This window comes from Urtica dioica, chromosome 10 (genome assembly GCF_054948205.1).
Source record: "Urtica dioica subsp. dioica isolate 48M chromosome 10, U.dioica_male_clone48M_v1_H2, whole genome shotgun sequence".
Taxonomy (NCBI): Eukaryota; Viridiplantae; Streptophyta; class Magnoliopsida; order Rosales; family Urticaceae; genus Urtica; species Urtica dioica.
This window is the reverse complement of record NC_142765.1, coordinates 23,962,033-23,980,901: the sequence shown is the minus strand read 5'-3', so window position 1 is coordinate 23,980,901 and position 18,869 is coordinate 23,962,033. Positions and strand designations below refer to the sequence as shown.

At 35.1% G+C, this 18,869-nt stretch overlaps 4 protein-coding genes and 1 non-coding gene across 5 annotated transcripts; all 5 read right to left on the bottom strand.

The window, feature by feature from the left end:
• Window positions 1-1,376: 1,376 nt before the first annotated feature.
• Window positions 1,377-3,058, bottom strand: LOC149384276 (glutathione S-transferase U9-like). The gene is made up of 2 exons (XM_089629084.1): window positions 2,689-3,058; window positions 1,377-1,958 (listed from the first exon to the last, which is right to left on the bottom strand). The coding sequence occupies exons 1-2, from the start codon at window positions 3,007-3,009 to the stop codon at window positions 1,596-1,598; spliced, it is 684 nt and encodes a 227-aa protein (XP_089485210.1). The 5' UTR covers window positions 3,010-3,058; the 3' UTR covers window positions 1,377-1,595.
• Window positions 3,059-5,975: 2,917 nt separating this feature from the next.
• On the bottom strand, window positions 5,976-6,056 carry TRNAL-CAG (transfer RNA leucine (anticodon CAG)). The gene has a single exon. It is a non-coding gene; the product is annotated as a tRNA-Leu (tRNA).
• Window positions 6,057-6,783: 727 nt separating this feature from the next.
• Window positions 6,784-9,370, bottom strand: LOC149384274 (Pentatricopeptide repeat (PPR) superfamily protein). The gene has a single exon (XM_089628135.1). It carries the CDS (start codon window positions 9,186-9,188, stop codon window positions 6,888-6,890), a length of 2,301 nt encoding a protein of 766 aa, XP_089484261.1. The 5' UTR covers window positions 9,189-9,370; the 3' UTR covers window positions 6,784-6,887.
• Window positions 9,371-9,665: 295 nt separating this feature from the next.
• LOC149384273 (2-alkenal reductase (NADP(+)-dependent)-like) lies at window positions 9,666-12,095 on the bottom strand. Its single transcript, XM_089628627.1, has 4 exons — window positions 11,925-12,095; window positions 11,175-11,784; window positions 10,878-10,960; window positions 9,666-10,195 (listed from the first exon to the last, which is right to left on the bottom strand). Exons 2-4 carry the CDS (start codon window positions 11,754-11,756, stop codon window positions 9,817-9,819), a joined length of 1,044 nt encoding a protein of 347 aa, XP_089484753.1. The 5' UTR covers window positions 11,757-11,784; window positions 11,925-12,095; the 3' UTR covers window positions 9,666-9,816.
• A 3,621-nt stretch (window positions 12,096-15,716) lies between these two features.
• Window positions 15,717-17,905, bottom strand: LOC149384272 (Cytochrome b561/ferric reductase transmembrane protein family). The gene is made up of 4 exons (XM_089629054.1): window positions 17,647-17,905; window positions 17,510-17,558; window positions 17,210-17,409; window positions 15,717-16,180 (listed from the first exon to the last, which is right to left on the bottom strand). The coding sequence occupies exons 1-4, from the start codon at window positions 17,818-17,820 to the stop codon at window positions 15,914-15,916; spliced, it is 690 nt and encodes a 229-aa protein (XP_089485180.1). The 5' UTR covers window positions 17,821-17,905; the 3' UTR covers window positions 15,717-15,913.
• Window positions 17,906-18,869: the final 964 nt, after the last annotated feature.

Here is an 18,869-nt window from a genome sequence, read left to right as displayed (position 1 = left end):
CTGTTAATAAGTTTACTTGGCTATTTACAAGAAATTAACCAAATGTGGGCTATATCTCAATCCACTATATCCGTGTGTGGTTATATAACTTAATAACCCTATATAAAAATATGGAGTGAGCTTGATGAGGTTGATGATGAAGATGGGATGTCACTTCCTCCTTCTTCTTCCTCTTCTTCTTCGATCTCCAAGCTTCAATGGCTCATTCTTCTCCCAAATTAACTCTCTTCTTTACTCTCTCTCTCTCTCTCCAAAACTAAACCTAAAAACTTCTCTAAAAATATGATGTCCTTACAAATGAACTCATACCCAAAGTATAAGGGTGTTTTTGGATCATTTTAGGCTCTTGGATTAGATCCAAGGGCCAAAAATAGCCAAAAAAGCAGACAAACCTATGCTAAAACTGTGACTGGCGCGTTGCGCCACATAATAGGCGTGACGCGCCTTGTAATTTTTGGGAAGGCGCGCGCGCCACTTGATACTTCCTCGTAACAGATGACTAGGTCAAAGTAATACTTCAAATATTTTATTACTATTTTGTTGCCTTTTTTTAAATGGGGGATTCAAACTTGATTTTTAGCTAGTTTTTTTTTATGCTATAGAAGTGTATTAAATTTTTGGAAGGAACGATTAAATATTTTGAAATCATGTAACTTTTTGTGTATTTTGATATTGGATTAAAAAAATTGAAGACATGATTAAATATTTTGAAATTTTGTTGCCTAGTTAAAAATTCTGGGAAAACAGGTTCACTCAAACATGAAATGGTATATTAGTATTTTTACATCTTAAATAATTACGATGCAATAACCTATAAAACCGTGGCTATTTTATTAAGGAACTAGTTTAAACTGGCAACTTCATGCAAAAAAAATCCTGAACAATATATGACTCGTTCATAGCTCATATGCAGGCAAAAATGTTGTTTAAACCTTAAATCGGGTTGGAGTACCGGTTTATATACACAGGTATGTCTAAAATTGTATGGAATTAACAAGTCTCCCTTTAATTTATTTAACGAATCATAAAGAAGATAAACTAATTTTATTCTAAAAATTTGAAATCGCAGTGGTTGGGTTTTTTTTTTTTTTTTTTTTTTTTTTCGAAGAAATCGCTACAAGACTCACAAACGTATGTATTGAAATAAAAACTTGTTAGTCGTTAGCATATTAGGAGTTGAATTGTTGAAGAAAAATATTAGCGGTTTCATGGAGGATTTTTTATTTTGTACTTTTTATGTTATTTATGATATTTTGTGTTCTACATGTAAACATGTACTGGTGGGTGGTATCAATTGTTAAAACTTACATTGCTCTGAGAAGCTAGAGATATTATAAAATCCACCTCCAAAGATAAATTTATAGTAACAATAGAGATGAGGGAAATAAACAGTTTCCTTTTCTTTTGTTTTTTAAATATTACACATTACAACACTGATACTCTTTCACATAATTCCAAACATAAAAGAGCCCAAATATATGAGCTGAATGCATACACCACACAACTGAAATACATAAAAACTGCAACACATAATGTAATTAAAATGAGGAAACTGGTAGACGCGGAAAACCATCGGAACAACGCGATGTAGATATCTAATTCTTGACAAAGCGAGCTCTGAAACCTCGAATTATCCCGACTTGAACCTCAAAAGGAGGGATCGTATCTTTTATCGCCGGCATTTCAAACAGCGAATTGAGACGTGAGAGTATTGTTGGGCAGGTTTCAGGGTCTATGACCTTGATTCCAAGAACTTCTTCTTGGCCTTTGTAGACACCAAAAGCAGAGAGCAGCAAAATGTCTAAAAGTCCCACGTTTTCGCCGTCAAATGGAGCTCCATCGTTGAATAATTCCTTCGCTCCTTGCTCAAAGATTCCGATCTTTTCATTGTATTCCTTGATGGCCTTCTCTTGTGTCTCTCCATCACTCATGAGTACTAATCCGATGGCCTCAAACACCTACACTCGGACAAATATAAGGTGTGATGAAATTGATGGCTTGTGCTAATTAACTATGGGTCCATTAGGTATATAGTTATATTTATAGTTTTACATTGTTATATAGTCAACGTTTCATAAATCTTAAATAAATAGTCACGTCCATTTATTAATCTTAAATAAATAGTCATGTCCATTTATTTACACGTTATAGTCAACGTTTCGTAAATCTTAGATAAATAGTCACGTCCATTTATTTACACGTGTAAAATGACGTAAATACCCTCCTTTTTTTATTTCAATGAAAGGGGTAAGTCAAGAATACCACGTCATCTTTATGATTGTTTACTTAATATTTACGAAACGTTGACTATATATCAATTCCGATCGTTTTAGTTGGCTAGTTACCTATTTATTTTTATTTTTATTAATTATAGGTAAATATTTGAAACAGATTTTCATTGTTTTAATGGATAGCGAAATATTGGGTAGTTAAAGGTGTTATAATATGGTTAGTCAAAATTATCACACATAATGTATTTCTAACCACTAGATAATTTAGCTACCGGAATAATTAATAATAACATAAAATTCAGTCACCATATTTTTCTATTAAGTTTATGATTTTCGGCTGTTCCGCTAAATATAATAAATTCTTTTATGAGGAAAATGAGATCAATATTTTGCTGCAAAAATATAGACCATACGTATACTCATAAAAACAATAAGCTTAGTGTGTATATGATCTCACATGTTGTTGGAAAAAGGCAGCCCAGAAGCGAACTTGCGACTTTTTGAATGGATCATGGGGAAGAAACCGAACGGTGTTTGGCCACACTTCGTCGAGGTATTCGAGTATGACAAGCGACTCAACGATGGATTTTCCGTTGTGGACAAGCACAGGGACTTTCTTGTAGACAGGGTTGTACTTGAGAAGCGAAGGGCTTTTGTTGGTCAAATCTTCTTCAACATATTCATAAGAGATGCCCTTAACTTTGAGGGCTAGTTCTACCCTCTTAGAGTATGGACTAGCGTACATACCGTGAAGGGTTACACTGTGTTCCTCAGCCATTTTTATTCTTCCTTATAATAAGCTTTTCTTTGCAAATGTGGAATAGCTTGTGGTGATCTAATTCATTGTAGCTCTACATATTTATAGAGTTGTTGTAAGCTTACAAAATAAAATAAAAAATAGAGAAAATTAGGAAACCAATCACACCATGTTTCCACTTTTCAAGGTTGAATTTCTATAAAATATCCTTTCATGCATCCGGACAAAGATGAAGTAGTTGTTCAGACTGTATAATAAACCCACTACCTTGCATTTCTTCTTTTTTTTAAAGAATGGATCTATCTATCTACCAACCTTTTGTTTGTTAGACCAAGGAATAAATCATCATAGTTGCATAAAATATCATTTCCTATCTGAAAATAACGCGATATATATACATATTGAAAAAAAAGTTCAAGGTGTCAATTTGTAATACTTAAAAAAAAAAAAATAGAACTAACAGAAAATAATAGTTTTTTTATTTGGAAAATATCAACACATTATCCGTTGTGCTTAATCGAAATGCGCGATTTGTCCTCTCAATTTTCAGAAATATCAGACATCTTCCTTCAATTTAATATAAATGACACATACCACCCTTAAAAATATGTTATATTACAAACACCTCCATTTTGATTTATATTTGACTACAAAATAATTTGAATTTTCCAAAATACCTTAATAAAAAAAATATTTTTTTATTTTTTTTAAATCAAAATATCTCTTTATAAAAAAATTTGTTAACTTTCTATGATAAAAGATTTTGATTAAATTTATTTCATTAATGGTATTTTGACTCTATGATAAAATTATTAACTTTCTATATAAAAACTAGAAAATAAAAACTTATTTCATTAAGGATATTTTGGAGATTTATTTATTTATTTATTTTTTTGTAAAAAATAAACGAAAATTGTAGTTTTTCGTGATAAAACATATTTTTAGGGTAGGTAACTGTCAAAATGTATAAGTAAAAAAAAGGGGGTTCTTTTTATTAAGAATGCACAGGGATTATTACAGCATATATGCCCCTCTTTTTCTTTATTTATTATATTACAATTTTATTCGGAACAGCAATGGCCATGTTTTATCAAGATTTCTAGAAGATTTCTGGTATTTCTAAAAAGTTAGGAGATATAAATCGCGCATTTTGATTAAACAAAAGAGATACTGTTGATATTTTCCCTTTAAAAAACAATTGATTTTTTTGGTTAACCATGTTAGTTGATGTGTGAAACATGAACAAATCAGTTATTTTTCTTCATAAATAAATTTTTTGTTATTTTTTTTAAAAGAATAATTAACTATTGAATTATTGGTTTAATTGTTCCAGGAAATAATTGCGCCACGAGGTCAAAAATAAGCTCCACAGCAAATTTCCGATAAGAATATACTCGGCGATATTATGGAGGTGTCAAGTAGCCTGCTCTCTAACTTATGCAAAAAAAAAAAAAAAAAAAAAAAACAGAATTAATCCACAAATGAAAAGAGGGACTAAGTTATTTTTACCTAAAAAATTTAGGCTGCAGCAAAAAAAAAAAAAAAAATAAATAAAAAAAACCTAAAAAGTTTAGGGGCTAAAAATGACCACATTAAACTTAATTAATTCCATGCACGGTTAATTTAATTTCATGGTCGATCGGTTATCGTAAGATACAATGTAGCTGAGATCCTGATATATCCGGTTTGAATAGTCTATCTCTGAATCATTCAAAGCAACAACTTTGAATTTGTAATTATATACTGCACCTCAAGTGGCCACGTTGTGAGTATAAAAATACGAAAACAGGGAAAATGCAAGATTACATAAGTTTGAGTACGTCGTGATTTCACGTACGTAAGAAGGAAGTGATCTAAGATTATTTAATATAGAGTAGTGATGTACTACGACTTTCAACGAGAGAAATTATAGTTAATTCCTGAATTAATAATAGAGCAGTTGGTAATTCACTCTTACGCTTATCTAAATCATTTGTGCAGAATATATTGAACATTATATATTTGTTACGATGTTGATTGACAAGCCATGCTCATTGTACGTATTTTTAGAAATGGTCTTCCACGTAGAAACGATTAACTTGAATGTCAATGTCTACAGCACATAATAGTATCAAACCAATTAAATATTTCACGAGCCATAATTTTCTTTTAGGAATATCCGTTCAGGATCTCGATATTGACCTGGAAACTCCTACGAATCCGCGTTTCTAAGGCATATGCCAAGATTTTTTAAGGTAAGATATGTCACGATTTTGATTGAATTCTTGTGATTCGATTTTCATAATCTCGCACGGACGTTCAAACCCCTTATTTTATAAGAAGGGCCTAATATATGCTAGATAGCTAGTTAGCCCTTAAAATGATAGCCCAATTCTTTAAATATTAAGGACATAGTCTAAATCATGCACTTATCTCACATAATATGATGTATGCCTATTATACCAATTTGTATTATTTTCTTAATTATTAGATTATTAAGCCGCAAGGGTCTAAATACCTATATACCTAACTATCTCACAGTGGCGGACCCACGTTGTAGCCTCAAGAGGCCTGTCCCCCCCCCCCTCCCAAAAAAAATTCAGGCTTAATTTTTTTTTTTTTTTTTTTTTCCAGCCAAAATTCAGTTTTGGCCCCCCACCCCCCGCCTTCCGAGTCGGGATCCGCCACTGCTATCTCATAATTTATATAGCTTATCCTGAAGAAAAAAAAAGTATATATAAATCTATAGCTTTTTCTTTTTCTAATTTGTCTATATCATCATTTTTCATTTATATATAGTAATGAAAAAACAAAATTCGTTAAGACGCAACTAATATATAACTTGGGATATCTCGTCAACGGCTATGAACATAAATAACATTTGTTCATGTAATTTTTTTAAACCACCCGTTTATCCGTATAAAAAAAATAAAAAGAAAAGAAAACCATCCATTTAGTTCTCTCTATCAAATAAAAATTCATTCTGAGCCAAAAAAAAAAATCATAAATGTCAAGAGTGGGATTTGAACCCACGCCCTTTCGGACCAGTACCTGAAACTGGCGCCTTAGACCAACTCGGCCATCTTGACGATGCTACGTTTCCTGATCTACTTAATATTTATTAATTAAACACTTACGCAACCAAATTTACTAATCTGGCAACTGCAATGTACCCATACCATGAGCACAACATATTCCATCGACAAGCTAAAACCAAGCGACAAAAGCATTATTGTTCATGCGAATAAATAGGCCAGCCAATGATGTACATATAAAAAAAAAAAATTAATAATAATAATAAATTAAAAAAAAACCCATACTTGCCCATGAGCACAACATATTCCATCGACAAGCTAAAACCAAGCGACAAAAACATTATTGTTCATGCGAATAAATAGGCCAGCCAATGATGTATATATATAAAAAAAATAATAATAATAATAAATTAAAAAAAAAAAAAAAAAAACCAAGTTTTAAGTAGGGCAAAACCGAACGACATATTGTTCACATAAAAAAAAATATCAATAAATGAAAACTAATACTACACAACTCACAAGATGCAAGCCTACAAATCAGTTAAAGATCAGTGTATCCTGGTACAGCAAGCAAACCACGTAAGAGTAATGAAAAGCTCAGGGTGAATTTTTAAATATTAGAAGTTTAACGTTGTGAAAACCAATGAAATGGAGTAGATAATGGACATGACGGTTCTTTGGGAGAGTTCAACGGTTCTTATTACATTTTTTTTTTTTGGTCGGCGCTTTTCTTGTTACTTCTTAAACAGCTCGGTACTTTACAAATATCAACAAACCCAGCTCATAAAGTACCCTATCTATCAATAAATAAATAAAATTAGACATTTTGAGATGACCTGTGTATTGCAATCAAAAGGAAAAATAAAGATGCAAAAAATCTTAACTTCATACCTGAGTGCTAAACTCAGGCAGAAGAGGCTTTGCATTGGCAAATTTTTTGTCTCTAATTCCGTCGAATAAAATATCGTAAGCGTAGTAAGTTATGTGACCCTTTCTCAATAAATTTTGCAGAACTATCTTCGGTGCAGCGATCTTCTTTTTGTCAGCCGCAAAGATTCCATGAACAACCTTCGGAACGATCCCGTTCCGCACCATAAGGCGGATTATCAGAACAGCTTTCCGAATTCTATTATTCACACAGAGGCTATTCAGTACCTTCCCAAACGTCGTGAGAGGCGGAACAAAACCGTTTCGTATCATCTCGAGAAGACAAGTGTACCCGAAGTTGGTTTCCCCTGCTTTGCAAAAACCCTCGATCATCACTCTGTAAGTGTAGCTATCCGGACTGTTGCCACGCTTGCTCATTTCGCAGAACAGCTTTTGAGCCGCGTTGACTTGGAGCTTCTCGCAGAAAGCGCTGATCATGATGTTATACGTCGAAGTCGTGTGAGAGACCTCGAACTCTCGTTTGGCTCTTCGGAACAGCTTGTACGCCTCGTTTAGCTCCCCGTTTTCGCAGAGACCGCCGATCAGTGCGCCGACGCAGACGAAATCCGGGGTCAACCCTCTCTCTTTCATTTCCTCGAGCATTTGCAGAGCTTCGTTCACTCTCCGAGCACTGCACAGGCTTTCCATGACTATGTTACACGTAAACACATTAGGGTCGCACCCTTTTCCCGTCATCTCTCGGAAAGTGTCGACGACATCGTCGTACTTTCTCGCCTTGCAAAGGCCGTTCAAGAGGGTGTTGAATGTGATCACGTCCGGTGCGACGCCGTGGGCCCACATCTTATTCATGACTTCTACGGCTTCGTCAAGTTCCAGCTCTCTACAGTGACCGTCGATCAGAGTATTGAAAGTGTAAATATCTGGGAAACAGCCTCGGGAAACGGCTTCGCTCACGAGATCGTGGGCTTCGAGCATGAGCCCGAGCTTGCACAGCCCGTTTATCACTAGATTATAAGTCCATAAGTCGGGCGTACAGCCATTCACAGCCATCTCGTTCATCAACTCCAAGGCTTCTGAGATAAGCCCACATCGAGACAGTCCTTTGACCATCGTGTTATACAGAACGATACTCGGCCTCAACCCTTTATCCAAGGCCCGGTCGTATAACGCCATGGCACGGTCAACGTCACCGTCGCTCAAAAACCCGCCGATTAACGAGCAGTACGTGAACTCGTCGGGCACGAAACCCTTGTACATCGCGTCGCTTAAAACCTCGTCGGCCTTTTGGACCTCGCCAAGTTTGCAGTACCCGAAAACGACGGTGTTGTACGTGAACCCATCGGGCTCGAGCCCGTCGTTCACCATTTTACGCAGATACCGCTCGGCTTCTTCGACTCGGGAGCTCTTACACAGCCCGCAGATCAACGTGTTGTACGTTACCACGTCCGGGGCTAGACCTTCCCTCTCGGCTCCGTCGAACAATTTGAGAGCCCGAACGAGCGAGCCGTTTCTGCAAAGCCCTTGGATGAAGATATTGAAGGTGAACAAGTTCGGCGACGACCCTCTCTTCATAACCTTGCTCAAAACCCTCTCGCCCTCTCGGAGATTGCCTCTGCGGGCGAGCCCGTGGACTAGCCTGTTCGAGGTCGAGACGTCGGGGAAGATCCCCCGGCCGAGCATTTCCTCGAACAGCTCTCGTGCCTCGTCCCAATGATCGCCGTCGTAGAGTCCACCGATAACCGCGCAGTACGCGACCGCGTTGGATTCGCACCCTTGCGAAGCCATGTTGTTGAGAAGCCTCAGCGCCGCGTGAGGCCGGTCCGTCCTGCAAAGAGACTTGATCCTAATCGCGTAGCTATAAACATCCGGCGAAATCCCTCTAGACCTCATTCTCATGTAGAGTCTGTGGGCTTGATCGTTCAAGCCTCGCTCGACCAGCAAGTTCATGATCGAGTTATACGACATAACCGAGCGCTCGCAGCCGTAAAATTCCATCCTCTCGAACACGTCCATGGCTTCTCGAACTTTCCCGGCCCTTCCGTAGCTCCTGATAGCTCCGATATAGACTCCCTCGAGCAGAGAGTTGTCCACGTCACTACGCATCTGGTAGAGCAAGTCCTCCATGGCTTTGAACTCCCCGTGGGAGCCGAGCTTCTCCAACATGCACTTGTATGTGACCAAATTGTGCTTAAAACCATCTTCGATTTTCGCTGCGTTGAACAGTTCGAGTGCTTTGAGCGGGTCTCTCTGTGCCCTTATAACGGCGACGACGTGCTTTTGAAGCAAAGCGCGTCTCATTGCCCCCAAATCGGAGCTTTTACGGGTCTGGAATTCTCTTTCATCTCTCCATTTCAGTGAAGCTCAAGTCTGGGAATCCAAAAGTGGTGATATTGGGCAAAAGAATCACCTGATCAATTGACTCGGAGGCATGAATTTAAAGAATGCCTATCTTGGGCTTGTTTGAAGTTCTCGTGAACTGAATTTGAGCACACTTAGGGATTGTTCACTTACTTTATGCATTTTATTGAGGAAGCAGCCAAAAGTGTTTATCAAAACTGAGAGTTTCCGTTGAAGAGGGACGAACAGCATAAGAACTACAAACAAAGTGAAAGAAGGAGACTTTGGTTACTTTTCGAGGGTACTAATTAGATTCCATTATTTCAAAAGCGTTCTATGCCTACACATCCATTTCAAACTTATCATGTAATATTAAATTTTTATAATTTTTTTCTTTTATTAATTTATTGTCATAGAAATGGCAGAAGTGAAATCAAGTAGCCAATAGCAAATAGCACATGCTTGTTCAATGATTTAACCTCAATTAATCCAGTTCTCTGTAATAGTATAAGTAAAACAAAAAACAAAATATCATTACACCCTTCTGTAAATCACCAAGTTCTATTAAGAAAAAAAAAAACGAGATCAATCAATCGTGCGAAACCACGACGACTTGTTTCCCGACATTGCGACCGGAGAAGAGTCCGATGAGAGCGGCGGGGGCGGCCTCGAGGCCCTCCGCCACGTCCTCGACGTAGCGAATATCGCCTTTCTTGATGTGAGGCAAAATGAATTCGAGGAATTTGGGGTAGAGATGAAAGAAGTTGCTGACGATGAAGCCCTCCATGCGGGCGCTCTTCACGATGAGCTGCATCAGGTTTTGCACTCCTTCCGGCTTCTCGAGGTTGTATTGCGAGATCATCCCGCACACCGGGATCCGTGCCTGGGCCCGCAGATTCATCAGCACCGCGTCCAACATTTTTCCTCCAACGTTCTCAAAGTAGATGTCTATGCCTTGCGGGAAATACCTGTCAAAGCAAGCCAACTCAATAACTATATATAAAGAGTAATGCTATTCAGCACGGCTCACGATTTTCAACGATCCACTCAGAAGTTGACACGTGGATGTTTAATACTTTTGGGTGGGCACGTGTCAACTTCTGAGTGGATCGTCGAAAATCGTGAGACGTGCCAAAAATCATTCCCGATATATAAAAATGACGACCTAATGTTTTAATTAGGAATTCAGATCTGATTAAAATTCACGAGGCCCTGACATTATCGACCGGGAGACTATCCCAGTGGCCCTAACACTAGACCAAATTCTTGGGGTCGTAATTAAATTGGAGAGACATAAAATTGTAAGAGAGGATCCTAGTTGTTTATATAAGCTCCGTTTAGATTACATTTTCAATTACTGAAAAACAAAATGAATGATTCAAGTACTTTTCTTTTACGTGTCTCTATAATGTGACAATGTCTTAGCCTGAATAAAATGATTTTCTGGCTCCATTCTTTGACACCACATCCACAAGGTTGCTACATCTTACATCGGAAAAATGGTTTTCTTAAGCGTGCTGATGCGCAAATGACAGGCACGGTGGATTTTTAGTGTCATCGGCGCACCGATGAACATCGATATTCTTTTTTATAAGAGAGCTTATGATCAAATGAGAAACTAAGTCTTAGAAACAAATTAATGAAAGAAACCTCTTCAAAGCGGCTTCGAGATCAGGCTCATCTTTGTAGTTGAAAGCGTCATCGAACCCAAATTTGTTCTTCAGCAAATCCACCTAAAAAGATAAGAGAGCACACAATAAAAATCAACATGAAAAAAAAAATCATAATTCAAAGAAAGAATCCAGATCCTCCGTTCATTATTTTTATATCTCCCATCATATATATACCCCTTCAATCAAGTTACAGATCTTGTAACTCATTTCAAAACATAAAGATGACATAATAGCACAAAGTAAAAATGAGACTTAAAGAAAGAACCAAAAATACCTTTTCTTGGGACCCGGCGCTTCCGACGACGTGGCATCCAGAGATTTTAGCGAACTGTCCGACGAGTTGACCAACGGCCCCGGAAGCAGCCGAGACATAGACGGTCTCGCCTTCCTTGGGCGAGCCAAGCTCATAGAATCCCACATAAGCAGTCATGCCAGGCATGCCCAGAATCCCCGTGTAGTAGCTCAACGGAACACCGTGGCTCGGGTCTATCTTGAAAAAAGACTTGGCCGGGAGAACCGAGTACTCTTCCCAACCCGTGACACCCCACACGAGATCGCCCGCCTCGAACCCGGCGTGCCTCGATTCCAACACCTTTGACACGCCGAAGCCGGTCACGACCTTCCCGGGCTGAAAGGACTCGACGTACGACTCAGACGACTCACGGCGGGTCATACGGCCACGCATATAAGGGTCACAAGACAGGTAAAGATTCTTAACCAACAAAGAACCATCGGAGTCCGATGGGAGACTCAGCTTCAGGGTTGAAGTGCTCACTACTCTCATGTCCGATTCCTTTGGAAAACCTTTCACGTAGTCCACCAAAATCACCTGCTTGTTGCTCACTACTTCACCCATTTTTTTTTTCTTTCTGTCTTGTCTATATCTACGAATGCAACGCAATTGGAATTGATTATTATTCATTCGGATATGAAACCAGCACTAATCACCCAGGCAATATATGTAATTTCGAAAAGATGATATCATTTGGAGAGAGGGTGAGAGAGAGAGAGAGAGAGAGCTTACTTGTTCTTGAGTCTGAAAATGCAAATGGTGCTCTCGCTTTGGCTTCAACCGAAAATTAGACTCCAGAACATGCGAATCGTTTGCTATTTATAATGTGAATGCTTTATAACTGCGTTATTTATCAAATTAAAAAAACAAGAAAAAGAAAATATAATGCTTTTAATGTAAACCAGCCATATTTGTACCGCTTCGATATTGGGACCTACTCGCAGTCGTCTTCTTTTTATATTCACCACAAATTTTTGGCGGTTTTAATTCTCAACAATATTTGACTTTGGCTAAACTTTCTCTTTCACTCCTTAACTCGGAATAAAAGCTAAATATTTTTATTAACGACTCTTTCCCCATAGAATCCTAGCACTTAAGTGAATTTGAATTTACTAGCAAAAATTAAGTTTCGGTTTAAACTTCAAACCATTATTTAATTACGTAAAGCATTTTTATTGACAGCGCATAGAAAAAGAAGACACAAACACGCAATATGTACATCATAACTCTACCGTTCACACACGCGTACACACACCAAAAGCACTTCTTAGTTCTAGCTTCTAACTTATTGCAATACACGTTTTATTTTACCCTCAGAATACGATGTCGGGCGTCCCAAATTCTTGGCCTAAATGCCTGTTATGCCAATTTAACGTCAAAACTGAGCTTGACCTTGGTATTATGAGCTGCGATTTGGACGTCCCAATAATCCCAGGTCTGAGCTCGAGGCAGCGGCACTCAACTCAATCGGGGGCCTTGGACGAGAGGAAAAATAAAAAAACGAGAACTCCATATCATAAAGAGGAAATGTCGACATAAATACTCAATGTTTTTAGAAACATACACTTAAATACTTATTCTTTTTTTCGTGGAAAAAATACCTAATGTTAGATTTCAATTCCACAATTAAATAAATCCGTTAAATCTAACGGAAATTCACATGAAAACCTCAAATTAAACATGATTTAACGTTTTTCTTATACAATTAACTTAAAATTAATAATATCATTTTTAATAATAATTTTTTTTTAATTATAAACGAATTTTATGTTATAATTAGACATTAATAGTATCATTAAAATGATTTCAGATTCATTTATTTCCATTAATCATGTTTGAAAATATTTTTTTATTAAAATTTTATAACAACACAAATATCTATTCGAAGTCAATCAAATTTGTTAAATAAATGGTACTAACCATTCAAAAATTTGAATTAATGTGTATTATACAGAATGTAGAATCATTTTTTATCTTTTTTATCGAAAAATTTATAAAAAAAATAGTTAACTAAAAATAACTTTGATATTATAATCAAGCAATAAATAATATTACTAAAAACGTTTTTTATATTAAAAAATCAATTAAACATTTTTCAATAAAAAGAATATTTTCATACTTGATTAATATAAACAAATAAATATAAAATCGTTTTAATAATACTATTAATGTCTAATTATAATATAGAAGTCGCTTATAATTAAAAAAAAATTATTATTAAAATGATGTATTAATTTTTAGTTATTTTTATGAAAAAAAACTTTAAACCATGTTTAATTTGAGGCTAACATGTGGATTTCCATTAGATTTAATGCATTTATTTAACGGTGGAACTGAACCCTAACATTAGGTATTTTTGCCGCGAAAAAAAAGAATAGGTATTTGAGTGTATGTTTCCGAAAACATTGAGTACTTATGCCGACATTTCCTCTATTATAAATGCTGAAACAAAAAAAAAATATGAACTTACAATCAATGTTTAAAATATCGGTATATCGAAATATTGAGAGACGCGGTATTAAAATAGCTATAACAGCCAAAATATCGCTATATACCCGAAATATCGGTCAAAATCATTTAAAACTTTTTTTTTAACTTATATCGGGCCTAAATGGTCCAAAATAATACCATCTCATAACCTGTAAGGACCAAATGACGGCAGCTTTTAGCATAAACTTATGTTTTTTGGGTTTATATCGAGTTTTCTTTGTTAAATGCTTTGTTTCACAAACATGTGGGACAATTGGTTCCCAACACCACACTATTACTTTTAGGCAGCTTTTTTCAATTTTTTTTTTTTTTTTTTTTTGCAATTTAATACTCTTAAGTCTTAAATAATACACTAATATCCATGCAAGTAAGCAATAGTGCATTTTGATAAAATAATAATAATAATAAAACAATAATGCAACATCACTATTGGTGCAAATTTAATAAACCACACAGAATTATATATATTCTACACCAACACAATTATATCTATTCTACACTAATATATTATATATTATTAACTTTAATTTTAATATTTACTATTTAAAATATAATTGTTATATATATCATTAAATGATATATACATAATATGTATTTGTTATAGGATTTTTGTTGATATATCCATCGGTAGTCGATATATCATCGATATATCATCGGTATCATCGGTAGTCGATATTGAAATTGTATAAGATACCCGTCGATATATCCGTAAAATTAGAACCTTAGTATCGGTATCGGTATCAATATTGATATTTTAATCATTGCTTACAATACAACGACTTTGAGCCTCAACGCATGACCTCGTATTTTCCCTTGCCCGATGTGCCAACCTTGGGTAATGAGTCAAAACCGCCTCAAACTACTCATGCACCTTTGAAATGACTTTACAAGGCCCATGCTCGGCTCAATACATGACAACACACACACTCTCTCTCTCTCTAGTGAGAATTTTTTGGTTAAAAAAAGTCCAAACTTTTGTTGTTGGGAGAGCTTGGTATTTGTAGTAGCCAATATGGCGAAATGGGCTAAAATGGAATAGGAAGCCGAATAAGTAAAAAAAAAAAAAAAGTTCGAGGTCGAGTCACCATATGATCGGGACTACACCACAAATCTAGGCACATGGGGGCTCGAGGCATGTGGGTGACCGAGCATGGGATGAGGCGTGTCTATGAATGGGACAGGGGCCAATGAGCGCAACCGTAAAGGTTGAGGGGTCGAGGCGCATAGCGAGCATGTCAAGGCCGAGGTGTGCGTGTGATTCAGATAGCAGGCGCATGAGGGTGGTCAGTCGGCCGGTGGCTAACGTGATCGAGCATTGGTCCTATTAAGTTCGGAATCGGACTCGATAAATGGACCTAAATTTTGAATTTGTTTAAAGCAAGTTATGACAAGTAGGATTGGTAAGAGAATATGAACTAATAATCAAATTGTTAAATTTTACTCAAAAATCTCTAAATCGGTAATGCCTATGAAAGCCCTTCAGTAGAATAGTATGACACATCTCATCCAAATACATTTGTTTACCTAAAAAAAAAGACACGTTTTGTCAAAATTTACGTTTACACGTGACGGCCACATATGTAATTCTCCACCACGTTTTCTATAAGGTCACTTGTTCTAATTATTGAGATAATTATTATGCACACTTATTATTAGTGTATTATGCATAACTACTATGGAACAAATTTTGCATAAATTAAAATATCGAGGGTAATAATTACTAGACCTTATAAAAAAATAATTAGGCATTATCGTATGGCTATATTATTTTGACGTTGCATAGGTATACCAGGTCACATACTTTCTAATTTGACAGTATTATGAAAAATATATATATGTATCTATTGGATACATAATTTGGGTATTCTTCCTACATAATTTTTTTTTTTTTTGGGGGGGATGTTTTGTACCATATATATTATTCACAATTATTTACCTTTAATTAGTTTAACTAGTTTTCTGCATATTATTTTAATATATAATTACAAATGAGCCGCAGGCTTTTAAGCATTGGATTCATATACATATATAAAATAAAATAAAAACCGTATATTCCCACACGACAACAATAAGAGTAGGAGCCTTTTAATTTAGTATTAATACACAAACGATGCCTTTCTCGAAACAAAAAAAAAAAAAAAAATACAAACAAACACAAAACACAAACGGTAGTTTATGAAATTATGAGCTTAACAGAAACGAATAGAGTGAATGAAACAAATGGAGGCGAATTACTTGAGATAGACAACACGACCGAGAACAATGCTGAGGTCAACGAATAAACCGAAGAGGAGGATCGAAAGGCCAGTAATGTTGAGTACACGGGCCTCTGCTTGGTACTTGAGCCCAAGAAATTGGGACTTTTCCATAAGGCCTGTTAGAGCTGCGCAGATTGACATGAACAGAAGTGCTCTTCCTCCTGCCATATGCCATCCCACCATTGCTTCCTTTCTTCTTTCCGACGCTCCAAACATGAACACTACTAAACCAAGCAACCACTGGGGAAAAAACAAAAAAAATATAAAGAAAATTTCAGCTCTTTATACTTGTGTAATTACTATATGTTTCCCTTATAAATCCGTTGAGTGTTCATGCTTGTTGATCTTATGACAATGTGAAAAAAAAAACAAACCATCCGTTCTATATAGGAGTTATGTGCTACTCATATCCATTATGACAATGTACAAAGAAGTATACATTTCAACTTGAAAAAAGAAAAAGAAAAAGAAAGTGGCATCGTGTAAATATTTTATAGACTACCTGAAATAAAAAGAAAAAATTAGGTAAATAACTAAGTAAAACGTTTGAAATTGCTATATATTTAACGTTTCGTAAATCTTAGGTAAATAACTATAAAGATGCGTGACCTAATAAATAGAAGTGACTATTTACTTAAGATTTACGTCTGTAAATATATGAAAGTGGCTATTTATCTGAGATTTACTAAACGTTGACTATTTAGCAATATTAAAGTATAAATGTGACTATTTACTTAATGAACCCAATAAAAATAGTGAATGACTACTCTTGATTATGACGTATATGTATTTTCTTTAACTATTTTCTTAATCATTGAATAATTACTTAAAATTTTAGCACAAGGATTCCCAAATAAATTATATATATTTTACTAAGGCGCCTAAGACCAATTAGACATAAATGATTGGAATGCTTGGACGACGATTTTTTCCTAACTATTGTCCATGCTAAAGTATGCGCAAATAGTCTCTCATTAATTTATATAATGAAAATATTGATGTAAAAGATAGAGTCTCTTAACAATTAGAGTAATTACAAATATCGAGAAAATTAAGAAACAATTTAAAATAGATTATTTTATATCAATTATATATGCTAATATTTTATTTGTAGTAATATAAAAGAGAGGGTTTAACGTTCTATGGACACATGGAGAAGTTAAGTTATATAACGTATAATTATACAAGAATGAATATCATCGTCTTGAAAAATATATTACAATTAATGAGAAAAAAAATTCTGTGTTAGTTAGGGTTATGATTGAGAACCTGCAGGCAATACAAGGAGAATGTTCCAATGCCGATCCAGGAATGCAACGAGTACATGTCGTCAATTTTTTCCATTTTATGATTCTTGAAAATCGCACATATCCCAATAATCCCACACGTCATCGCAATTACATGCAAAATCATGTGTACGAATTTCCTCACTTTTTTCTCTGCTGGAACCGTCTTGAACGCCATCATCGCTGTGATCATTTCATTTCATTATATATTAAATATATTCCAATAAGTTTCTATATATCTGATTAATTTATATATGAAAAAAAAAGACTCATTAGTTATTACCTTCACCAGACACGAAGATGAATCCAACAAACATAAGAAATGGATGAACCTGCACAAAGTCCACATCAGCGGCAATAACTGAAATAATAATAACAGTAAAATTGCATAGCTTATATAATTATTAAACTTTGACGTACGTTGAATACTCGATCTGAATTATCTGAGTCATACTCAATAACGCCACGAAAATGAAGAATCCAAACGAGCATGAGGATAATAGATAAAATGCCAAAGAAGTGAGCTATGCCAGTCAAATTCGTGGCTGGTCGTCTGTATCTGTATGAGACTACACTAGTAGTACCAGAATCCATTTTTTTGGCAGTGACTGATCAGAGGGGGAAAAAAAAAAAGCGTTATTCTTTTGGTTTTTATATTTACTGATAACTTAGCTAATTATGTCTGTTTGTTGCTCGATCGGCGCTGGGTTTTTATATTGTCTCATTAGAGAAGGTTAAAGAAGAATATTTCTTCCTTGATTAATTAGAACATATCTTATTAGAGCTCATGAAGTTTGACTTGTTTTTTAAAATCGCCCCTCAAGTATAAATGCTTAAAATTTAGTCCTTTTATGAAATCGACCTAAACTTATATACTTATTTTATCCAACCTAAACTTATATAATTATATGATATACTTATTTTATCCAACCTAAGCTTATTTTGAGACATTTATTTTATTTTTTGTATTAAAACTAAATTCTAAAAAAGTAAATAAGAATATCTCATTTATTATTTAAAGAAAAGAAGAACATCATATAATTTCGTGATTTCTAAGACTTGTATAATTTATAGAAACAGTTTGAACAATTTGACAGTTTACAACATATTTGACATATTTGAACAATTTTTATCCAGCCTAAACTTATTTTGATACATTTATTTTATTTTTTGTATTAAAACTAAATTCTAAAAAAGTAAATAAGAATATCTCATTTATTAGTTAAAGAAAAGAAGAATATATATCGTTTCTTGATTTCTAAGACTCGTATAATTTATAGAAACAGTTTAGAATATGCTTATTAGCTTTAAATTTACCCAATAGAAAAATGGTTTTCCGTGAAACATATTTGACGGAAGAACATATACAATTTATAAAGACTCAATGTGGAAGACTTTATACTTAAAGGAGCAAGGTCAGAACCTATTCAAATTCTATAAAGTCATCATATCGGTTAATAATGTTTAGCAAGCTGTAACACTATCTTCTACTAGGATTGCTTCCTTCATTGGGTTTAGAATTTGCAGTGGAAAACTTTAGTGGACTCTAAGTAAAGTATATTGGACGGAGCCAGTAATGTAAATTAAGGGATATAACGTGTAAGAAATTTGTTAAAGGGGGCTAAATTTTGTAGGTAAAATAA

Coding starts and splice junctions, on each gene's coding strand:
- LOC149384276 (XM_089629084.1), bottom strand. CDS start 3,009: ATGGCTGAGGAACACAGTGTAACCCTTCACGGTATGTACGCTAGTCCA. Junction 1,959..2,688: donor CTGCCTTTTTCCAACAACAT/GTGAGATCATAT, acceptor GTCCGAGTGTAG/GTGTTTGAGGCCATCGGATT.
- LOC149384272 (XM_089629054.1), bottom strand. CDS start 17,820: ATGGATTCTGGTACTACTAGTGTAGTCTCATACAGATACAGACGACCA. Junction 17,559..17,646: donor ATTCAGATCGAGTATTCAAC/GTACGTCAAAGT, acceptor GACTTTGTGCAG/GTTCATCCATTTCTTATGTT. Junction 16,181..17,209: donor TCTCCTTGTATTGCCTGCAG/GTTCTCAATCAT, acceptor TTTTTTCCCCAG/TGGTTGCTTGGTTTAGTAGT.
- LOC149384273 (XM_089628627.1), bottom strand. CDS start 11,756: ATGGGTGAAGTAGTGAGCAACAAGCAGGTGATTTTGGTGGACTACGTG. Junction 10,961..11,174: donor GCGCCGGGTCCCAAGAAAAG/GTATTTTTGGTT, acceptor TTATCTTTTTAG/GTGGATTTGCTGAAGAACAA. Junction 10,196..10,877: donor CTCGAAGCCGCTTTGAAGAG/GTTTCTTTCATT, acceptor TTGCTTTGACAG/GTATTTCCCGCAAGGCATAG.
- LOC149384274 (XM_089628135.1), bottom strand. CDS start 9,188: ATGAGACGCGCTTTGCTTCAAAAGCACGTCGTCGCCGTTATAAGGGCA.